At 44.6% G+C, this 20,570-nt stretch overlaps 1 protein-coding gene across 1 annotated transcript in view; it reads right to left on the bottom strand.

Annotated features, from left to right (window-relative positions):
* LOC124788882 (dual oxidase maturation factor 2-like) overlaps positions 1–20,570 on the bottom strand; it is a 695,079-nt gene that overhangs the window by 396,063 nt on the left and 278,446 nt on the right. The window contains exon 3 of the mRNA XM_047256164.1: positions 5,902–5,959. Coding sequence (XP_047112120.1) covers positions 5,902–5,959 — 58 coding nt within the window. The remainder of the gene's footprint in view (positions 1–5,901; positions 5,960–20,570) is intronic.

Raw genomic sequence — 20,570 nt, 5'->3', positions numbered from 1 at the left:
AGTTAGGAAAAGAAAATTGCAGATTTTATAAACATACCGCGTGTTCCACCTAACAGCAGTCTGGTAGTATTTCTTCCGATACTTTGAGTTTAATTTCTGTGACCTATAGTACAAGTCTGCTCAAATTAAATTAGATGTGTGGATGTTTTTATGGCCCTCGTGCTAACAGGAAACGATTTTACTTTTCATTGTAACCAAAATATTGTCTACAAAATTTTTATGTATCCAGTCGAAAGAGCAGCTGTAGGCGACTATATTTTCTTTACAAGTCGTTACACATACATGACGCAGTGCTGAATGAAGAGATTTTTATCTTTTGCGGCTCGTAAAATTCTTTGTGTACGTTTGATCAGTTTCACATCATATATCAATGTGTTCTACACACTGTACTAATGCTGTGTACCATATATGCCGAGAAATGTTGAATTTCAAATAAAGAAATTTACATCCCAAAGAGGAAAATGTCTTTATTCAAATCGAATAGCTATTCTGCCATATTCAGTAGAAGGATAAGCAGAACACAAAGAATAATCAGTATTCTGAGAAGAAAATGAGTATGGCTGCTGTAACAAAGAGCCTATGAAAATGTGGTATTGCATAGAAGCATCAGTGCTACATCATTGTTAGAAACAATAATTATTCTCCCTATTTTGCAGTTACTCTCAATAAATGTCCTTGAAATAAATGTCACATGGCGCTAACATGAGGCTGTTCTACTGATATACTTTAAAAGCTTATTATTCCAGACAGACAATCAGAAACAAACACTGTTTATGTGCTGTCGCTAGGTATCACAAGTAGTTTCTTTATGTTTGTGCTGACATACTAAATACAAAAGAAAATTGAAACTATTGTCAGCAACAGAAGAGAAACGGCATCTAATGACTACAAAGAGTGGTCTAGAAATGAGTATATATGTGTATATGATTATGTCTGGGATTTCCCCCCAAACCTCTGGATAGATTTCAGCCAAATCTGACACTGAAACAGCAGGTCTCATGAGTATCAGCACTGTGGGGTTTATAATCTCCTAGGAGCAGAGACACAGGCAAAAAGCCTTTTTCTTCTATCCCCTGGCATATAGCCCACCCTGCACAACAGGCCAAACATGTTGTGTGGGAGCAGTATCAGCCTGCCAAATCTACTTCTTTTTCTGAGCAGCCTATTCGTGAGGGCAAGAAACCGACGATTTTTTTAGGTCCTGACATTTAGCCTGCCCTGCCTGACAAGCGTGTGGGGGGAGCAGTATCATCCTGCTTTGTTGAACTGTATGGCAGGGACTACCTGTGATGATGAGCTTGGCTGGGGAAAGGTTGAGATGGATAGAGGAGAGGATCGACAAAGTGAGAGAGAAGAGGAAATGGCCAGAAAGAGGGAAGGAGGAGGAGATGCAAGAGGCCAGTGGAAGATGTAGAGAGGTAGTGGCAGGTGGAAAAGAATGAGGGAGAATTGGAGGAATAAAGAGAGAGGGGGAGGAGGATATGGTTGGAGGGAGGGGCCAGGAAGATTGGTCTGAGAGAGGTGGAGGAGGATATGGACAATGAGAAGGGGAAGAGGAGATGAATAGATAGAGAGAGTGGATAAGAGGAGACAGACAGAGGTGGGTGAATGAGGTGGACAGACAGAGGCACAAATAGTCGGTCATAGAGATGCAGGATAAGGTGTGTTCCATATATGTGGGTGAAATACAGATGCAGGTGAAGCCATGATAGAAAGGCTAGTTTCGTAATATGACACGCTGCATTCTACAGGATGTTTCATAATTGGTACTAAAAAGTGACGCATATAAGACAAATGACAATAGCTGTAGTTACCCTCCAGTAAATACGGGTTTACAAACAAGATCTCTGCTAGATAATTGCATAAAATAGTGCCCTAGTTGGTACAAATGTACCTGAATGTAAACATTCCAATAAGCCGTAATTTGACCCATGGACCATAGTTTGGGAAAGTGGTGCATGCATAATGGGACCAACACATTTTGCTGCAGATGTAAGATTAAAATGGATATGTCGAACATGGTCTATAGGTGGCTTCCAAAACATCTTACCTTTGGGTCTGTTTGTCTGGGATCGCCTCAGAACTGGAGTTTACGATACTTTCAATGACTTGGTTGAAGAACTGGGGCTCTGAACTATGCAGTGTTGTCAAGTTGTACGAGAGGGTCTGGCGTATGTTTGAAAGAACCGACGTATCACTGGAGAGGAGAGAGCAAGACACCATCCAAATGCTAGGACGAAGTGTGGAACATCTTTAACAGGTACGAGCATACAGCAAACAGTAACATTTAACTTACCAAAGTAGTACAGTATTTTTCATTAAGGTAGGTCATGGGTGAAATTTGAGCACAGTCATGGGGGACTTAATAGAAGAGTTTTTACTTCAAATTCAGTGAGGACTTCGACAATTCTTCATACTGATGTCAGAGGTGCCTCATATACACATACTCCCAGTTATCTTGCACACCTATGTTTACTGGAATGTGTTTTCTCTTACTATCCATTACATTCAGATATGTAACGTTTTACTATTACTTGTAGTACAAGCTGTGTATGTAGCTCCATATCCCAGAAATAGAAAGAGAGAAAGTGATTTGAAGTAGGAGGGAAAAGAGAGAAAGTGATTTGAAGTAGGAGGGAAATGAGACAAGGAAGAGAGAGATGATGGCAGTGATCGACGAAGGGAGATAAGGAGAGAGTGCTAGCAAGTGTGTCGGAAAGACGGTGTACATGTGTGCGCGTATTGCAAGAGTTGCACTGACTGATAGCATTTGCCGGGTCGTTAGTCATAGAGTTTTAACGGAGTAGCAACTGTAGCGGCGGGTGTGTCCAGCAGTTAATTCACTTCTTCCACCTACTGCCTCGGTCGGCATTAACTCCGCTGACGTCGCAAGTCCAGTTGCCGGCGGCGCGTGACCGGCGCGCACTATTCCCAATTCTGTGCCGCAAATGACAGTTTCAGCATTCGGCCGATCCGTCGTCTGTGGACGCTACGACTCACACGGCACGGCAGACGGTGTCCACACACTCACCGAATCGCCGTGCCTCACATGGCTTTGTCACAGTTCTCAATTGGTGCGGAACGCCGGGTGCTAAATAACGCTTAGCCGCCCCACCCAAACACACACACACACACACAGGTCTCCTTAAGTCGTTCGCCCACCGTATCTACGACAAAGCGATTCGAGACTTCTTTTCCGCAGCATAGATCTGACTGCCTTGAGGTACAACCATGTTATTATCTTTTGAATTGTAATCGTCACCTGGACATTTGTCAGCTGTTAATGTTGCTTCTACAGTTGACACTCGCCCCTATTCACGGCAAACCTGTCGGTGAGCCGCGAGAGCTTCTTACAATTCCGCCTTTTTGTTCGCTGAGTGCTAAATTAACATTTATATAGCACTCAGAGTAGAGTTTATTTACCGATTATTAACTGTACAAGGGACAGAAGCTGTTCTATACGGATCGTGTTTCGTTCATTACCTTCATTACATACGATGGCTGTCAGAAAGTAAAATTGACTTACGAAAATCAAAAGGTAAAGAGATTTAAAAGAGTATTAAACCTAACTCAACTTTTCTGCATTATATCCTTCATGGGACGACTGGAACGGTTTACACTCAGAGTCGTGACGCCAACTGAGGAACTACTAAAGGTACTAAAGGATTTCTTAGCCCGCTCCGGAGCACGTTATCTTAAGTCTTCCTCTCATATTTAACATAGCGTGATTTACGTCTGCATTTCGAAGAAATATGTAGAACAGTAGAAAAAAAAGAAACACACACACAAAACTGTTACGGCTTCATAGATTCACAGATAAGAAACACAAATAAGATGCAAATTACATGTCGGACACAGACATTATATTGCAATACGATTGTTCATGGTGTGTGTGGCTCATAAGAAATTGAACTTTGAATTTACTGCATTCCCAGCGGCAACTAAAACTTGCTTTCTCATCGAATATACCGCCACCTCAGCCCCACCCATCCGCCTCGAGCCACCAGTCTCTTACAGTGCCACTACGTAATCAAAGTTTTCTCAATAAGCGACCTTTTAGTAAGATGCGGGTTTATTTACTGTTTTGTGAATAGCCAAGCAGACGCACCGCTTACGCGAAGGTTCTGTTGCAGCTTAAACAGAACTTCGTTTTATAAGGTCTAAATTTTGATCTTATGATGGTAGGAGCCGAAACGTCGTTGTAAATAAAGAAACATATTAAGTGCTCTAGACGTCCAGATTCACAAAACTCCACAATGATTGCACCGAGCGAGGTGGCGCAGTGGTTAGCACACTGGACTCGCATTCGGGAGGACGACGGTTCAATCCCGTCTCCGGCCATCCTGATTTAGGTTTTCCGTGATTTCCCTAAATCGCTTCAGGCAAATGCCGGGATGGTTCCTTTGAAAGGGCACGGCCGATTTCCTTCCCCATCCTTCCCTCACCCGAGCTTGCGCTCCGTCTCTAATGACCTCGTTGTCGACGGGACGTTAAACACTAATATCCTCCTCCTCCTCCTCCACAATGATTGCAGACTCATATAGAAAATTTGCTTCCCTTACTAGCTGTAACCGGTCACGCGCCGCTGTGGCTCACTCTGGCTAACTGAATATACGTTCTAATCTACTCTCCCTCTCTGTGTTCATCTCCTAATCCCTCCCTCTCTCTCTCTGTGGATCTCCTTACCCCCTCCCCATCTCTTCGCCAATCTCCTCCCCTTCTCTTTGTCCATGTCCCGCTCCGCCCCCCCCCCCCCCCCCCATCTTTCTATCTCCTCCTTCCTCCTCTCTATGTACAGCTATGCGAACCCAGCAATGCTCGCAATTGCTACCGAGCGAGGTGGCGTAGTGGTTAGCACACTGGACTCGCATTCGGAAGGACGACGGTTCAATCCCGCGTCCGGCCATCCTGATTTAGGTTTTCCGTGATTTCCCTAAATCGCACCAGGCAAATGCTGGGATGGTTCCTTTCAAAGGGCACGGCCGACTTCCTTCCCCGTCCTTCCCTAATCCAATGAGACCGATGACCTCGCTGTTTGGTCTCTTCCCCCTAAACAACCCAACCCTCGCAATTGCTAAATGTGTATGGAAATTAGGTATACGTCCTAATCTGCTTGTGATTCCCATCTCTCTCCTCCTCCTCTTCGCCCCTCTCCTTCTGTTCCCACCACCTCCTTCTCCTCTCTGTCCGTCTCCTCCTTCCTGTTCTCCGTGACATGGTACCGTAGTTAAAAAATGAATGCGAAAAAAACTGCGCGCTTTCAAAGCAGGGCACAACACAGCATTATCTTCCCCCAGTCAATTTTAATAGAAAAACTGTGCATTCCTGAATAATAATAGCTTGGTTGCTCTTGTAAATTATTTTGGTTAACAACCCGTTTCGTAATCTTCACGACATTAAACTTGCGATATGGTCTGACTGAATGTTAATTAGAGCAACGTGCAAAAATGTGAAGTAAAACGGTCAAGAACTTTTCGAGAGTTTTGCTTGCGACGTAATCTATTATATAATACATAGATATTTCTATTCTATACACATTAAAATATGTAGCCTATGTCCGTCCATATTGTCATTAGACTAAAGTATGAAAATGTGGGACATACCAGTCAATAACTTTCGGGATTTTTGGTAACAACATTTCCATTTATATATTACATATATATTCAAATATTAAAAGAGTGATATATAATGGCTGCAGAATGTATATGAAACAGCGCACGTGTTCGAATTCAGCGTTCTGTCAAAATTTCAAAGCAATCGGCGAAGAACTGTCGGAGATTTAAGATTTTGAACAAGCGACCATTTACGTTTTTAGTATTTATATAGATTGATAACTATTTACTGTTGTTTCCTTCAGTCTGTACACATAATTACTAACAAATTAATAACCAAACGACTCACCTAGGATGACAGTCCCGACGAACAGACTGAGCGTCACGCTGGTGAAAGTGGTGAATCTCTGGAAGAAACAGAAAAAAAATACGTGTTATATATCTGAATACAGGCCATGGAAACTACATTACTTGTGGGTGTAATTGTGAACAGAGAGAAAAGTGGGATACCTTCGGTGTAGTAACACTTTAAGGGCTTCTAAAACGAATGTCGTGTGTGAATTCCAAAGGGACCAAACTGCTAGGTCATCGGTTCCTAGACTTACACACTACTTAAACTAACTTATGCTAAGAAAACACACGCACCCATGACCTAGGGAGGACTCGAACCTCCGGTGAGAGGTATCGCTTAATCCGTGACATGGCGCCTCAAACCGCGCGGCCACTCCGTGCGGCGCTTGTAAAACGAAATGTGTTACATAAAAACTATTATAACCACGTTGTCTTCCGCGATAGTTTCGAGTTTAGAGTGCTTTATATTGCTTTGAAGGTCTTCAAAAGGCAGCCTGCAGATATACGATAAAAGGAAGGGAGAAAGAATAGCGTACAAAATCCCGTCAACGATGATGTCGTCAAGGAACTGAAGCTCGAATTACAAAAGGCTGGAGGAAGATATCGACCCCTTAATTTTCAAAGCGAACGTCGCGGCAATTCCCATAAGCTCTTTAGGGAATCGACCGGAAGTGCGGATGACTGCACGACGGTTTGAAACTCCGTCATCTGGAATGCAGGTCCGGTGTCTTGTGTTAACTACTGCGCCATCTCTCTCGGTGACGTAAGGCAAGACTCTGAGAAACTTTAAAAAAAAAGTCCACAATAATTTGAAGACATATCGTCTTAACTATAAATTACGAATGATGAGCAGTCTCGCATTGAAAATACGCATCAGTAATGTAAAACATAAAGCAGCCATTGTTACAGAATTTGTAACCTTTAACCCTTAAATAGTGTCATTGTTGGTGTTCTTATTGTTTTTAAATAGTATTATATTCATGTAAATATTGATCACTGTGTAGTTGACAGTAAGGAGCCGCACAGCGTAGCTAGAAAGCATCAGCTTTCTTTCCAAAGTTGCATATGATGCCGCCTGGAAGCAAGACGTCATACTGAAACTTCTACAAGTCACCCCAAGCCCAAATATCGGCAATATCATCAATCAAAAGCTCAAACAAATGTTTCCAAGAACGAATGGGCAACAACATGGGTTCACAGACGAAGCAACCCCTCTCCTGTTCAGTTTGTACATATCAGGTATGGTTCAAATCACACCAGGAAATGTTCGGGTATGCTGGTAACTGAGCAGTCGCAATGAGACGTAGAGATCTTGAAGTTACCGACTCTGTATTGACCAATGATTTATCAATTATTGACAGGTATTTCGGCAGGTGGAGGCCGCAGTGAAGTGCCGCTAAGACAGAAGTCTCAACGTTTCCCCTGAACAACAAGTTGGCAAACAAGGAGCTCACAGTCTACTTTGAAGGAATACAACTCAGACATAATAGAAACCAGAAATATCTAGTGCTCACGCTTAATACAACGCCCAGTTCCGAACAACGTCCATTAAGAACAGCCACCAAAATCGAAAATCGAAATTACAGTCTCCTGGAACTCTATGGCAGACCATGGGGATACATGGCATACCGTACTTCAACTCTGGGATTGGTCTGCCCTGTTGCGGAGTATTGCTACCCAGCTTAGAAGAACGGTATATACACGAGATTCGTTGACGCACAGCTCAACCAAACCATGCATCTTACAGCTGGTACAATCAGACCTGCACCTACTTTCTGCCTACCCATATTTAGCCAAATACCACCTCCACTTCTGCGGCAGGAAAGTGCACAGTACGGGAGTACAAAGAAACTACAGAAAAATCCTAAACTTCCTCTCCACAAAAATATTACAACCATTAGTGAAGGAAGGCCTCGCTCTCGTCGTCCACCCCTGGAAGCTGCAAGAGTGTTAGTTGACGACGACTTTCACTAAGGCCGATTATTTTTACGATGGAAAGACTTAACATGGCGTGCATATCGAACAAGCCATCTATCTTTGAACTGACATGCAAGATTTGCCCGGTTCATGACAAATAAGGACCAACACCAGCAAGTGTGCCGAGTTTCTGTAGAAGTGGAAGAACGTAACTTTTTCAAGTCGTGAATGTGGCGCTGAAAAACAGACTGTTCACCAAGTACATTCGTGATCATAAATTAAGGATAATTGCAGAATGTGGTGCCACACAACGTGGCACTACACAAAACAGGCGCTAATAGCATAGGCACATAGGGAACACACACGACACAGATCAGTAATTGCACGGTATTGGTGACAAGTTAAGAAAACCGTCCCGAAACACATGTGCTACAAAACGCCACTGTTTCCTGCGCATGTACCCCGACATCAATATGGGATATGATCACCAAACACACGTACACAAGCCGCACAACGGGTGGGCATACTCTGGATCAGGTGGACGAGCAGCTGCTGGGGTATAGCCTCCCATTCTTGCACCAGTGTCTGTCGGAGCTCCTGAAGTGTCTTAGGGGTTTGAGCACGTGCAGTGGTACGTCGACCGAGGGCATCCCAGACGTGCTCGATGGGGTTTATGTCTGGAGAACAGGAGGCTACACCATTCGCCTGGTATCTTCTGTTTCAAGGTACACCTCCATCGTGGCAGCTCGGTGGGGTCGTGCGTTATCATCCATCAGGAGGAACGTAGGACCCTCTGCACCCCTGAAAAGGCGGACATACTGGTGCAAAATGACGTCCCGATACACCTGACCTGTTAAAGTTCCTCTGTCAAAGACATGCAGGGGTGTACGTGTACCAATCATAATCCCATCCCACACCACCAAACCACGACCACCATACAAGTCCCTTTCAAGGACATTAAGGGGTTGGTATCTGGTTCGTGGTTCACTCCAGATGAAAACCCAGTGAGAATCACTGTTCAGACTATACTTGGACTCGTCCGTGAACATAACCTGGGACCACTGTTCCAATGACAATGTACTGTGTTCTTGACACCAGGCTTTATGGGCTCTCCTGTGACCAGGGGTCAGGGGAATGCACCTTGCACGTCTCCGGGCGAATAAACCATGTCAGTTCAGTCTTCTGTAGACTTTGTGTCTCGAGACAACTGTTCCAGTGGCTCCGGTAAGGCCCCGAGCAAGGCTAGCTGCAGTTTTGCGTGGCCGTCTGCGGGCACTGATGGTCAGATATCGGTCTTCTTGTAATGTTGTACATTGTGGACGTCCCGTACTGTAGCGCCTGGACACGTCTCCTGTCTGCTGGAATCGTTGCCATAATATTGAGACCATACTTTGTGGCACACGGAGGGTCTGTGCTACGACCTGCTGTGTTTGACCAGCCTCCAGTCGCCCTAGTATTGTACCCCTCATAACGTCATCAATATGTGTTCATTGAGCCATTTTTAACACACAGTCACCATTAACACGTCTGAAAACGTCTGCACACTTACTCGCTGCACCATACTCTGACATGCACCAACACACATCTGCGTATGTGGACTGCTGCCAGCGCCACCATGTGACGACTGCAAGACAAATGCACCGCATCGTCATACCACGAGGTTATTTAAACACGCAAACCGCCCACCAGAGCGTTGTTTCACCATGTATCAGCAGTATCCTTAATTTATGATCATGAGTGTAATTCAACAACGTCATCTGAGAACATTCCAGCATAGTTTCTGGTGGTGAGGGAGAAGTCAGTAGACTAATTTTGTGGCGTACATATTAATTTGTAAGAATCGTGAAATTAATTTCAGTGATGCAGCTATATGCAAAATAATTAAACACTCCTGTTAAGCTCGACTGTAGTAGATTAATGATAATTACTTGCTAATACTGCTGATAGGTGTAATTTCTAAACACTTCTTCACGATCCAGTCGTCCGCCAAAGGGCTATATAGCCATCTTTTGCCCCGGGTGCGGACGTGCAGGAACAGTGTCAATGAGATCTTGGTAGGTATCAACTCCAGAACCGTGGCCAGCTGCGTTAGGCTTCCCGATTGAGGATCCATGGCGCTAAAAGCCCGATCGAAGTGGTCCCACGGATTCCCGATTGGGTTTAAACCCGGAAAGTTTGATGGCCTGGGAGTATGGTAAACTTATCCTGGTGCTCTTCGAAAGTCGCACGAACACTGCGAGTTATGTCTCACGTTGCATTGTCCTGGCAGACGTCGTCGTAACGAGGAAATACACACTGAGTGTAGCAGGGTACATGGTCTCCAAGGATAGATGTGTTGATCGACTGTGCTTTCCAAAATAACGAGATCACCCAGGGAATGCTATGAAAACATTGCCCAGATCATAGCGCTCCCTCCTCCGGCCTGGGCCGGCCACAGTGGTCGAGCGGTTCTAGGCGCTTCAGTCTGGAACAGCGCGACCGCTACGGTCGCAGGTTCGAATCCTGCCTCGGGCATGGATGTGTTAGGTTTAAGTAGTTCTAAATTCTAGGGGACTGATGACCTCAGATGTTAAGTCCCGTAGTGCTTAGAGCCATTTGAACCATTTTTTTCCTCCGCCCTGGACCTTTGTGATGATTGATGCAGGGCTGCACATGCCAACAGCCATCTCTACGATGGAGCATAAAACGTGATTCATCTGAAAAGGTCACCTGTTGCCACTCAGTGGGTTTCCAGTTGCGATATTGGCGTACAAATTCCAACCTTCGTCGCCGACGAACAGCATTCAGCATGGGTGCATAAATCAGGCACCTGCTATGGAAATTCATACACAGGTGTTGAGGAGACAGTGTTGGTAGCCCGTTACTACATCTGGGCGACCACCTGCTCAACATTTGCGTGTCTGTTCCTCCATACACATTTCCGCAGCCGCCGTTCACCCCAGTGATCTAATGCCCGCAGTGCACCACAGTTGCCACAGTATTCTTCAACCACTGTCGTTTCGGAAATGCATCCAGCCTTACCTCGAGAGGTAATGATCATGTAAAAATTATTCCATTCCATTGTGGCAGGGTACTACAGCAACCAGTTACGAATTATTCCAAAATAAAAACATTTGAGAGGTTCCATGCCCTCTTTTGCATGTATCCTCTCATTTTCATCAATTGTTTTATGTCATTGCACGGTAGTAACAGACCGAATAAGGTTATTGTAATGACAGTATTTGTACTGAGAGCTCAAAAAATACTTTTCACTTGATTCATAAACATGTGGTTTTACTTCCCTGGGTGGCCTGTGCAGGGCGAGCATCGGAGGACGCGGCACACTACATTTCCGGTTGGGGGCTGCACTTCCCTGAATTCTGTGGGGTTCGTACAATAGCTGCGCGGGATTAGCCGAGCGGTCTTGGGCACTGCAGTCATGGACTGGGCGGCTGGTTCCGGCGGAGGTTCGAGTCCTCCCTCGGGCATGGGTGTATGTGTTTGTCCTTAGGATAAAAAATGGTTCAAATGGCTCTGAGCACTATGGGACTTAACTCTGGAGGTCATCAGTCCCCTAGAACTTAGAACTACTTAAACCTAACTAACCTAAGGACATCACGCACATCCATGCCCGAGGCAGGATTCGAACCTGCGACCGTAGCGGTCGCGCGGTTCCAGACTGTAACGCCTAGAACCGCTCGGCCACCCCGGCCGGCTGTCCTTAGTATACTTCAGGTTAAGTAGTGTGTAAGCTTGGGGACTGATGACCTTAGCAGTTAAGTCCCATAAGGTTTCACACACATTTGAACATTTTTGTTCGTACAACAGGCTTAAACGCCTGGCGGAACGACTGACGACAGTCGAGTTTTGCCTATTGTATGCAGGGCGAAAGGACCTGTGAGACGTTTGAGCGTCGACGCAGTTTGTGTGTTTACCGTTCCGGCGCGTCCGGAACGAAGATTCCTGGCACCAACTGACTGCATCTCCTCTTGATTCTGAGTATACTTGTGGACTGTGAACTGCTAGGTGAGACTGTCTGGCACCGGATGGCCGGTCGTCTAGGCTGATTGTTTTTGTAGCCGGTCAAACGGCAAGTTCAGTGTCCTCAGCTGAACAGTAGAGGCATGATTGGTCAACTTAAACTGAGGCTAGTTGACGTCATAAAGCCCTGCTCGAAATTGGATGGACCGGTGGCTATTGGCGTGAATGATGTTGAGAGACAATGTGGGGGTATTTTGGAATCAGCACTGAATGATGATACGCGGTTTTCGAGGAGTGTAGGCAGTAGAGCAATGTTGGCTTCGCTCTTGCGTTGCGCGGGCAGAGGTTTCGGGATCTGATTTCCTCTGAGTCGGACGGTCTTGCAACTTAGTCGATCGTTTTCGGAAGAACTTAGAATTCTCGGACAGCCTTCGCGGCCAGGGGTTGACACAGAGTTGCTGCACGGCAGAAGTCGGCGCCTAAATCATCAGGACGCTGCCTACCGAAGACGTGCTGCAGATTTCAGTACTGGTACAGTATTTTGCAGCTCTGGCATTGTAGGACCTTATCAATTTTATATTGAATCCCTCAGCAGCACGCGCGTTGACTTTGCTACAAGCCCACCTTCCTTGTTTCTCCATGTGATCCCATTTGAGCTCTCACTACTAATTGCAATACTGCTATATAGTCGGGAGATTAATATTTGATTCATCAGGACCTCCAGTAATTATCGTCAATCTATTGCATGACAGAGAGTAGGAGCCCCTTATTCTCGAGCCAGCTCTTATTCTCATAATATTTCAGTATACCTATACCTTAACCTACTGCATTTATGTTCTGATATATAATAAATCTCATTGTGATATTTCATCCGATTATCATTTCGTAGATATAGGCAGAATCCCATTTCCTGTTAATTATTATGATAAAGTTCTCTTTTTTGAGTGGATTACGATTTTTATTAAATTATTGTGAGTGTGCACTCCTTATTTTACCAACTAGCAGGGTCCACCATCATTTCCTTCCGTTACCTTTGTGCGCATAATTAATTAGCTGGTGCATAAGGAGGGGGTCGAGGGCATGTCTCGTTCTCATGCAAGATCCGTCTGAATTCAAGAGGTACAAACTCTTCTCCACCCCAGCACCTCGCACAGTCTTGGTTGCTAAATTATTTAATATCATTGACGCGTTTAGTATCATCATATCGTGTAAAAGTAGCTAGATACGTAACCCATCCGTCATAAAGCCAGATAAAATGGAAAGTGGATGTAACAATAACTGGATATGTAACCCATCCGTCATAAAAACGTATCCAGGTACTGTTGCGTCTGTTTTCCATTTTATATGGCTTTATGACGGATTGGTTAGGTATCCAGCTACGTTTACACAAAGGGTGAAACGCGTCATTAACATTAGATTATTTCGCAACCAAGATTCTGAACGAATGATCATGCTCCTTTAGATGTCAGGTAAAACGCTCTTTTCCCGCATTACGACTACGGGTCCGGGTACTTCGTAGTGCCGGCCGCTGTGGCCCAGCGGTTTCTAGGCGCTTCAGTTCGGAACCGCGCTGCCGCTATCGCCGCAGGTTCGAATCCTGCCTCGGGCATGGATGTGTGTGATGTCCTTAGGTTAGTTAGGTTTAAGTATTTCTAAGTCTAGGGGTCTGATGACCTCAGATGCTAAGTCCCATAGTGCTTAGAGCCGTTTGAACCATATTGAACTTCGTAATGTTTTACGCTAGTGGCCATTAAAATTGCTACACCATGAAGATGTCATGCTACAGACGCGGCGAAATTTAACCGACAGGAAGACGATGCTGTGGTATGCAAATGATTAGCTTTTCAGAGCATTCACACAAGGTTGGCGCCAGTGGCGACGCCTACAACGTGCTGACATGAGTAAACGTTTCCAATCGATTTCTCATACACAAACAGCAGTTGACAGGCGTTGCCTGGTGAAACGTTGTTGTGATGCCTCGTGTAAGGAGGCAAAATGCGTACCATAACGTTTCCGACTTTGATAAAGGTCGGATTGTAGCCAATTGCGATTGCTGTTTATAGTTTCGCGACATTGCTGCTCGCGTTGGTCGAGATCCAACGACTGTTAGCAGAATATGGAATCGGTGGGTTCAGGAGGGTAATAAGGAACGCCGTGCTTGATCCCAATGGCCTCGTATCACTAGCAGTCGAGGTGACAGGCATCTTATCCGCATGGCTGTAACGGATCGTGCAGACACGTCTCGATCCCTGAGTCAACAGATGGGGACGTTTGCAAGACAACAACCATCTGCACGAACAGTTCGACGACGTTTTCAGCAGCATGGACTATCAATTCGGAGACCGTGGCTGCGGTTACCCTTGACGCTGCATCACAGACAGGAGCGCCTGCGATGGTGTACTCAACGACGAATCTGGGTGCACGAATGGCAAAACGTCGTTTTTTCGGATGAATCCAGGTTCTGTTTACAGCATCATGATGGTCGCTTCCGTGTTTGGCGACATCGCGGTGAACGCACATTGGAAGCGTGTATTCGTCATCGCCATACTGGCGTATCACCCGGCGTGATGGTATGGGGTGCCATTGGTTACACGTCTCGGTCACCTCTTGTTCGCATTGACGGCTCTTTGAACAGTGGACGTTACATTTCAGATGCGTTACGACCCGTGGCTCTACCCTTCATTCGATCCCTGTGAAACCCTACATTTCAGCAAGATAATGCACGACCGCATGTTGCAGGTCCTCTACGGGCCTTTCTGGATACAGAAAATGTTCGACTGATGCCCTGGCCAGCACATTCTTCAGATCTCTCACCAATTGTAAACGTCTGGTCAATGGTGGCCGAGCAACTGGCTCGTCACAATACGCCAGTCACTACTCTTGATGAACTGTGGTATCGTGTTGAAGATGCATGGCCAGCTGTACCTATATACGCCATCCAAGCTCTGTTTGACTCAGTGCCCAGGCGTATCTAGGGCGTGGTGGTGGTTGTTCTGGGTACTGATTTCTCAGGATCTTTACACCCAAATTGCATGAAAATGTAATCACATGTCAGTTCTAGTATAATATATTTGTCCAATGAATATCCGTTTACCATCTGCATGTCTTCTTGGTGTAGCAATTTTAATGGCCAGTAGTGTACATTATTAAAGCTTTTCATTCGTGATGGGATTTACAGATACGACGTATGAATGAAAGGAACTGCGTCGCCACAAGTTGATACAGAGCGGTTCGCTGTACGAGTGCGACATCACACGCGATAAGCTGCGCAGCTTATCAGAGCGTGTCTTTGTAGCCAAAGCGCTCGGAGCTTCAGCAGACAGGCGCCGGAGGCAAATCGGCGCCTCGTGTGCTTTCCCCTGGCCTCGCGGGCTGGTCAGCACGGCTGTGAGCGACGCAGGTCGCCGCGCGCTTCAGCTACAATGCGCGACGCCGGCGCCCCGCGCAGGCACGGGAAGGATCGCGACACGACGTGGCGCGCCGTACAGCTCTCACCGGCCGCCGGCGGCCGTCTGCGGTTCGCCGCACGCCTCGCGCCGACAGTCACGGCTGCCCACCGCTCGGCGGTTACCCCACTGCGGAGCCGGCCACCGCTCACGAAACTGGCGCCTTTATTTACGTCCGCTTCTAGCCTGTAAATTTTGTCGCAGACAAGCAGTTGAAGAGGCTAGCACGTTTCTGCCAGAGAAAGCTTCCTCTCCCGTCTGACAATAACGGGACGTAATCTATTCGCCTCGGTGGTAACATATGCGAGTAATAAGGCGATCGCCAATTTCGTCCTAATTTATGGTATATGTGGACCTTGGCCAGAAGTGGAAGTGACAGTGTAACAACATCAACGTTATACTATTGTACATATAATAATTTTTTCTTCTGATTTTCGATAAATTAGTGTAATCGATATTCTGATTTCATTCCTTTTTCTTTTCATGTCATTGTGTTAAGAAAACTATAAACAATTTTCGATGTGAATATTAATGTTTATGTCAAATTTCAAGCAATATTATAACAGAATTGAAATGTAAGAAACGTTGAAACTATTGTAAGATGTTAATTTTGTAATTGTGCGTCTGGTCCATACGTAGGCAATGTATTAGGACATGTAGAATGCAAAACCTCTGGTGAATACCCTGTCTGTAGGGGAGCGGTAAAAGGTGGATGGCAGGCGAGCGCGGGAAAATGCACACGGGCGCTGCACGGCATAACGGGCTCAGCAGTAGTAGTCGGAGTTGGGCATCGGTCTGAGAAACACGTTCTGGATCGAGGAGGCTCTCCTGGAAAACGTGATTTCGTTGAGCCTCGGATGTGCCGTATTCGACGCCTATACAGCATGGCAATATTCCATAGGCACTAAACGGAAAAGTATTGCGACGCTAAGAAGAAGCAAAGTGCCGATACATCAAGAGCCATTGCTGTGATTGTATGTGTGCTCTGTGCCTCGCCATCTCGCCGCCTGCCGACCGCCGCATCGATACGAACAGGTTGAAACTTTTAGTACTGTATTCGTGTGGACCAGTGTTACTTTTGTTCCATACTGTTCAATAACAACTTAAATTTTACCAGAACTGTCCTATCATTTAATTATCCTCACAACTAACCTAGACAGGGTCCTTTCCACATGTTGTGCAATCCGAGTGTCCCGAGATGAAGTTTTAAGTTTATGTTAATAATAATTACCTGCAGACCTATCTATGTTAGAATGATGTCTAAAGAACTTTGTTGTTAATGAATATATAAGTAAATAACATAGGTCTGACAAAGTTGGAAGACAATGTTGAAATTGGTTTAGTAGTGAAGTTTAATTAATTTGAGACAAAAATAATGGTAGTTAAATGAGCAGGAAATAAGACTAAAAGAGTAGTAACTCATATATTGGAAATCTTGAATGCTTAATGCTTCCAACAATCAAAATTTTCAATACAGTGATCATAACAGTTTCAGGGTCTCCTCCCCCCCTTTTTTTCTATTCGTTTCAATTTTGAAGTGTACTGAACTGATTTGACCAGCAAAGTTAAAGTCAATATAAAACCTAAATTTATCAGTGTTTTACCCTTTTCAAAATTGACATTGTATGTGTGTTTCGAAAGTGCTATTTTTAGGGTAACCTATGCCCGAATTTAATCAGATCAATAGACAGTACGAAGTTTGTAGTAAACATTATAGTGTAATGTTGTGAATTTATGGCTTGTCCATATTAGTACAGAAAGTGAAATTATTAGTTCAGTAGATTTTCTGGTTCTAAAATTTACCATATTACGTAGTGTTATTACGTGTTGTTTTGCATGCACGTACATCAACTTGTACAGGGAAGAAACTCAGTTAATGCCTAATTAGGCTGGCGACCGTATTATTAACAATTGGTAGCATCTGCTGTGTTGTTTCATGTCCGTCCTAACATGTAGTTGCACTTCAGACTTGCTTGACGTATCATTGTTGTTATTGAGTGGGTGTAAGTCTGATTTTGCCTCCATTCAGGTACACGCGGTCAACATATATACCAAAATCCTTTCTTATAAGGTGAAGCCCGTCAACTTACCATAGTACAGACTTTAAAGAGTATCGTGCGCCCGAGCGTAGTGTTACAACAGGAGCAGAAGGTCCAAATGGCCACGCGTTTAGGAAAAGTAACATTTTAGGCATGAGTCGGGCAAAGTGTCAGTCATTAATGCCAGCGTGGTTTTCGGGAAGCGGTTGGCGCAGCGTAAAGCGTACATAACAGTAATTTGAGGTTGTGGGGTCTAACTTTATGCTTCACTTTCTTTTATCAATTTTTGTAACATCATCACCGATTACATATGTTAGTCAGCCATAAACTCCATGCAGGTTCAAAGCAATGCGTGTTTTCGATGTGAAGTTCGTAATATTTGTACCTCGTAAGAACTGAATCATGCTGAATTCTGGAGACTGGCAAGATCATTTCCTACGTTGGCTCGTATCCAAAACCTTATCACGGGTATTTTGCTGCTGATATCCCGTTCATTACTTTTACACGTTGGTATACATGTCTGGGAGCTGAGGACGAACCTCATCCACACCCGTTCCAACACCACCTCCCGTCTTCCTAGTACAAGCGCGTAAACGTCTAAAATCTTAACCCCTATTCTTTCTCAGATACGAAGACGACGGACTCTTAGTTTTCTCTGGCAGATGTCGACGAGTTGGTCACAATAGCTAGCATAACTATGGTTTTCAAAGGTTCGTGCACACCGTCTCAGTCACACTTGTATTGGAAAGAGTGAAAACGGGTTCATATGTACGATGGCATACTGAACAGAAGTGCCTCCGAATTTTTTATTCCTTTCTCAATATCGGTTGAAGGATTACATGCCACACATATTATTCGGCAGACTTTCCGCTCCGCTGACGCAGTTTACAATTGTCCGCCGCTAGAGAGCACCGAATCGTAACGTGTAACAATGGCAGTGTGTAACGCCACTACGTCGGTGCGTGAGAAACAGAGTGCTGTAATCGAGTTTCGAATTCGTAGTGTTCATCCACACATGGAAAACCCTCTTTTTCAGCATGGCAATGGCAGACTACACACGAGCGCTGCGACATCTGGAAGCAATCCGACGTCTTGAGTTCATTGTCATCGATCATCCTCCACACACGCGCGACTTGACTCCATCTGTTATTCACATGTTTCCAGAACTTAATTATAACACCTTCGATGACTTCACTTTGACACTGAAGAAGCGGTGGAAGCAGAGGTAAGACTACGGCCCCGCCAACAAACTCAAACATTCTACACTGTCGGTATCAACAAACTGATATTTCGTTGCGAGAAATATGTTCGTCAGCAGGGTGACTATGGTAATCAATAAATACGTACACGTGAACCACAAAGATGTAGAATGTTAATAGCACTTGTTTTATTGAAGAAGCTTTAAGTGTTTTCACTTAAAAATCCGGGAGCATTACTTTTCAGTACGCCGTCGTAATATCTGTCCACTCGGAAACTGCTGTGGATAGATAATTTGTCTTGCATCGAACTTGCGTAAAACTTAATAAAGCAGAAAATGGTTTTTATTTTTTGCCTCAAAATCACTGCACTGCGTGAGCACGTATATACCACATGTCCTATAGTGTGTGGTACCTCTCAGGCCACAACACCACCATGTTGTTGTTGTTGTTGTTGTTGTTGTTGTGGTCTTCAGTCCTGAGACTGGTTTGATGCAGCTCTCCACGCTACTCTATCCTGTGCACGCTTCTTCATCTCCCAGTACCTATTGCAACCTACATCCTTCTGAATCTGCTTAGTGTATTCATCTCTTAGTTTCTCTCTACGATTTTTACCTTCCACGCTGCCCTCCAGTACTAATCCTTGGCTCCCTTGATGCCTCAGAACATGTCCTACCAACCGATCACTTCTTCTAGTCAAGTTTTGCCACAAACTTCTCCCCAATCCTATTCGATACCTCCTCATCAGTTATGTAATCTACCTATCTAATCTTCAGCATTCTTCTGTAGCACCACATTTCGAAAGCTTCTATTCTCTTCTTGTCCAAACTATTTATCGTCCATGTTTCACTTCCATACATGGCCACACTCCATACAAATACTTTCAGAAATGACTTCCTGACACTTAAATCTATATTCGATGTTAACAAATTTCTCTTCTTCAGAAACGCTTTCCTTCCCATTGCCAGTCTACATTTTATATCCTCTCTACTTCGACCATCATCAGTTATTTTGATCCCTAAATAGCAAAACTCCTTTACTACTTTAAGTCTATCATTTCCTAATCTAATTCCCTCAGCATCACCCGACTTAATTCGGCTACATTCCATTATCCTTGTTTTGCTTTTGTTGATGTTCATCTTATACCCTCCTTTCAAAACACTATCCATTCCGTTCCACTGCTCTTCCAAGTCCTTTGATGTGTCTGACAGAATTACAATGTCATCGGCGAACCTCAAAGTTTTTATTTCTTCTCCATGGATTTTAATACCTACTCCGAATTTTTCTTTTGTTTCCTTCACTGCTTGCTCAATATAAAGATTGAATAACATCGGGGATAGGCTGCAACCCTGTCTCACTCCCTTCCCAACCACTGCTTCCCTTTCATGCCCCTCGACTCTTATGACTGCCATCTGGTTTCTGTACAAATTGTAAATAGCCTTTCGCTCCCTGTATTTTACCCCTGCCACCTTCAGAATTTCAAAGAGAGTATTCCAGTCAACATTGTCAAACGCTTTCTCTAAGTCTACAAATGCTATAAACGTAGGTTTGCCTTCCCTTAATCTAGCTTCTAAGATAAGTCGTAGGCTCAGTATTACCTCACGTGTTCCAATATTTCTACGGAATCCAAACTGATCTTCCCCGAGGTCGGCTTCTACTAGTTTTTCCATTCGTCTGTAAAGAATTCGCGTTAGTATCTTGCAGCTGTGGCTTATTAAACTGATTGTTCGGTAATTTTCCCATCTGCCAACTTCTGCTTTCTTTGGGACTGGAATTGTTATATTCTCCTTGAAGTCTGAGGGTATTTCGCCTGTCTCATACATCTTGCTCACCAGATGGTAGAGTTTCGTCAGGACTGGCTCTCCCAAGGCTGTCAGTAGTTCTAATGGAATGTTGTCTACTCCCGGGGCCTTGTTTCGACTCAGGTCTTTCAGTGCTCTGTCAAACTCTTCACGCAGTATTATATCTCCCATTTCATCTTCATCTACATCCTCTTCCATTTCCATAATATTGTCCTCAAGTACATCGCCCTTGTATAGACCCTCTATATACTCCTTCCACCTTTCTGCTTTCCCTTCTTTGCTTAGAACTGGGTTTCCATCTGAGCTC

Source organism: Schistocerca piceifrons, chromosome 3 (genome assembly GCF_021461385.2).
Source record: "Schistocerca piceifrons isolate TAMUIC-IGC-003096 chromosome 3, iqSchPice1.1, whole genome shotgun sequence".
NCBI classification, from domain to species: domain Eukaryota; kingdom Metazoa; phylum Arthropoda; class Insecta; order Orthoptera; family Acrididae; genus Schistocerca; species Schistocerca piceifrons.
This window is presented reverse-complemented; position numbering and strand designations above follow the sequence as displayed.